Raw genomic sequence first — 2,500 nt, forward strand, 5'->3', positions numbered from 1 at the left:
GCCACCGCAGTTCACAATCACCTGGGCCAGCTGGCGAAACACAAGGGGCAGTCAGTGTGTGTTTGTGTGTGCTTGACTTTACAAGTATGAAAGAGCACTACCTCTGGTGTGTGTTGAACCACTTCCTTCATCAAGGTGGCGACATTTTTCCTGACGTACTCGTCTGGATCTCTGAGGCAGGCCAGAGCAGCAGGGAAGATCTCAGCCTCTATCACCATCTCTGCCAGGCTGACCGAGTGCTTGCTGATCTGGCTGAGGGCAGAAAACACCTGCCTCTGAAGGGAGACAAAAAAAAAGATGCCTCAAGGTTTCCACAGTTTGATTTACATCTGATTTAATTTTAGCTACAGGTTTCCTGTTTAAATTTCAGTTTATGTAAGATCATTTTGTTTTACTAATTATTTGTGGGTTCTTTACTATAAAATCCTGTTTCTCTTACTAAAAAATGGGTTTAAGACATGTTTCCATGGAGACCATTTGTAATGAGGGAATATTAGATGGATCACTCAGGTCCTATGTCAAAGTCTTCAACGAGATTTTTTTTTAAGGGGAATATTAAATAACAATAATAAAAAAGATTATGTTTTTGACAGTGTTGGTTTGCTTGTTTGTCTGTCATTTTTTTACATAAAAAAGTTCATTAAATTTTCATTAAATCTTACAAATAGAATAATCGACCAGTGATAACTTTTTGAGGTTTATACGGATGCCCTCTTTTTGGTACCAGAAGGACTGCAACTACATTTGAAAGGATTCTTTGTATTAAGAGAGAGGGTAATTTCACAATTACAGCTTCTAACTTAACTGATAATACCCAGTGTCAATGGCAAAATAAAAAATATTACAAGATTACATCATATTACATTGTATACTAACAACTAACTCAGGTTGTTGGCATTTGAGAAAATTTTCTTCAATAAATTTAAGATTATTACAGCCATTTGCTTAGTCTTAGTGATGAAGAGTTGGCACGGGTCAAAAGACTCCTAGCAAGAAGTGCATCTATCCTGATTAACATTCTTAATATTGAGTCTCTTAATAAACAATAAAAATACAAACTTCTTTTTGTATTGATGAAGCTCATCTCTCCTATCTAAGGCTTTTGGAATATAATTAATGTCTTTTTGTCTGAAGTCGGAAAAACTTTCAATTTAAAAGTCTGGAAACCTACAGTTTCTTTAGATTAATCAATGGCTTCTCAGGAGGAAATTGTCACTTTTGCTCAAATTTCACTACTCAGGAAGATTTTTATTATCATTGTGCCAAATAAAACTAATGATTTGAAAAATATTTACTCAAAGAAAATAATAAAAGTGACTCACTTTTTTTTTAAAGAAAAAGACGGAAGGTCTAAAAAATCTTAATCTTTTCCCATTTTTAACTTCCATTTGTCATTAATTAATATTGTCTTGGGGGAGTTTCTCTAACAGATTACTTCATGAATAAAGTTTGGTTCGAATGATTTTCAGAAAAACAATGATTTATATTAAAATAAAGGTGTGATGACTGAGGAAGGGGCAATGCTGATAAAAGAAGCTCAATGGAAATCATTCTTAACAGAATTTTCTTTTCTCTTTTTTTCATAACAACCAAAACTTTTCATATAATCATTATAAAAGTTGAGTTTAAATTTAAATGCAAACAGTGTAATAGAAAAAAGTAATGATAACTAATTTTACCATGAAAATGAAGCGTTTATTCATGGCATTTATCAATAATCAGCTAAATTTGTTTGTTTGTTTGTCTGTTGATTTCCCATGATGCCTTTTTTTATGACTTCTAAAACATATTCCAGAAAATGAAAAAATTTAAGACCTAAACATTATTAACTATAATGTTATAAAGTCAAGCAGGTCTATCTGTGATTTGTCCATTAAAACTGGGTAGCAGCAACAGTTCTTGCAGCCTCACCTTGAGTTTGGCATCTTGGCTGAGGATCATCTGTGCCAGGTGTGTGATGGCGCCATTGTCCACCACGGTCTGGGCCAGCTCTGGTGTGTGTTTGGAGATGTCGCTGAGTGTGGATGCTGCAATACGTTTAAGGGCTATTTCAGGCTCCAGGAGGCATGACACCAGCAGGGGCGCAGCTCCTGCATCCACCACCGACTGAGCGAGTGCTGCATTAAGACAAAGAGGGTGAGAGCATGAGACCCAATTTACTCTTGAAAATAATAAATAATTGTTATACTAACACACAAGAAATAAAGGTGATTAAAAATAAAAAATAAAAAAAAACAGGAATTATACCAAAACATTAATACTCACATAAAACTGACATCTAAAGATTAAGATGTAATCAGAGGATTGTGCTTCCTTACATGCATTGTGTCGTGCAATGCACCCCAGAGCCCAGGCAGCAGCCTCCTTCACCCCAGGGTCAAACTCCTCCAGGCAGAGAACCAGAGCTTCCACCCCCCCACTGCTCACCACAGCCTGGGACAGCTCAGGGGAGTGTTTAGCCACTGCGCGCAGAACAAATGCTGCTGCCTTCTTATAGAAC

The 2,500-nt window shown here is 36.3% G+C and overlaps 1 protein-coding gene across 1 annotated transcript in view; it reads right to left on the reverse strand.

Annotated features, from left to right (window-relative positions):
- The window catches only part of spag6 (sperm associated antigen 6), a gene marked incomplete at its 3' end in the record, with an annotated part of 5,051 nt that overhangs the window by 1,167 nt on the left and 1,384 nt on the right, over positions 1–2,500 (reverse strand). Inside the window, exons 3-6 of the mRNA XM_079259860.1 lie at positions 2,319–2,500; positions 1,912–2,117; positions 102–275; positions 1–30 (exon numbers count right to left, since the gene is read on the reverse strand). The exon at positions 1–30 is cut by the window's left edge and continues 123 nt beyond it; the exon at positions 2,319–2,500 is cut by the window's right edge and continues 2 nt beyond it. Coding sequence (XP_079115986.1) covers positions 1–30; positions 102–275; positions 1,912–2,117; positions 2,319–2,500 — 592 coding nt within the window. The remainder of the gene's footprint in view (positions 31–101; positions 276–1,911; positions 2,118–2,318) is intronic.

Source organism: Telmatherina bonti (assembly GCF_933228915.1).
Source record: "Telmatherina bonti genome assembly, chromosome: 20".
Taxonomy (NCBI): domain Eukaryota; kingdom Metazoa; phylum Chordata; class Actinopteri; order Atheriniformes; family Telmatherinidae; genus Telmatherina; species Telmatherina bonti.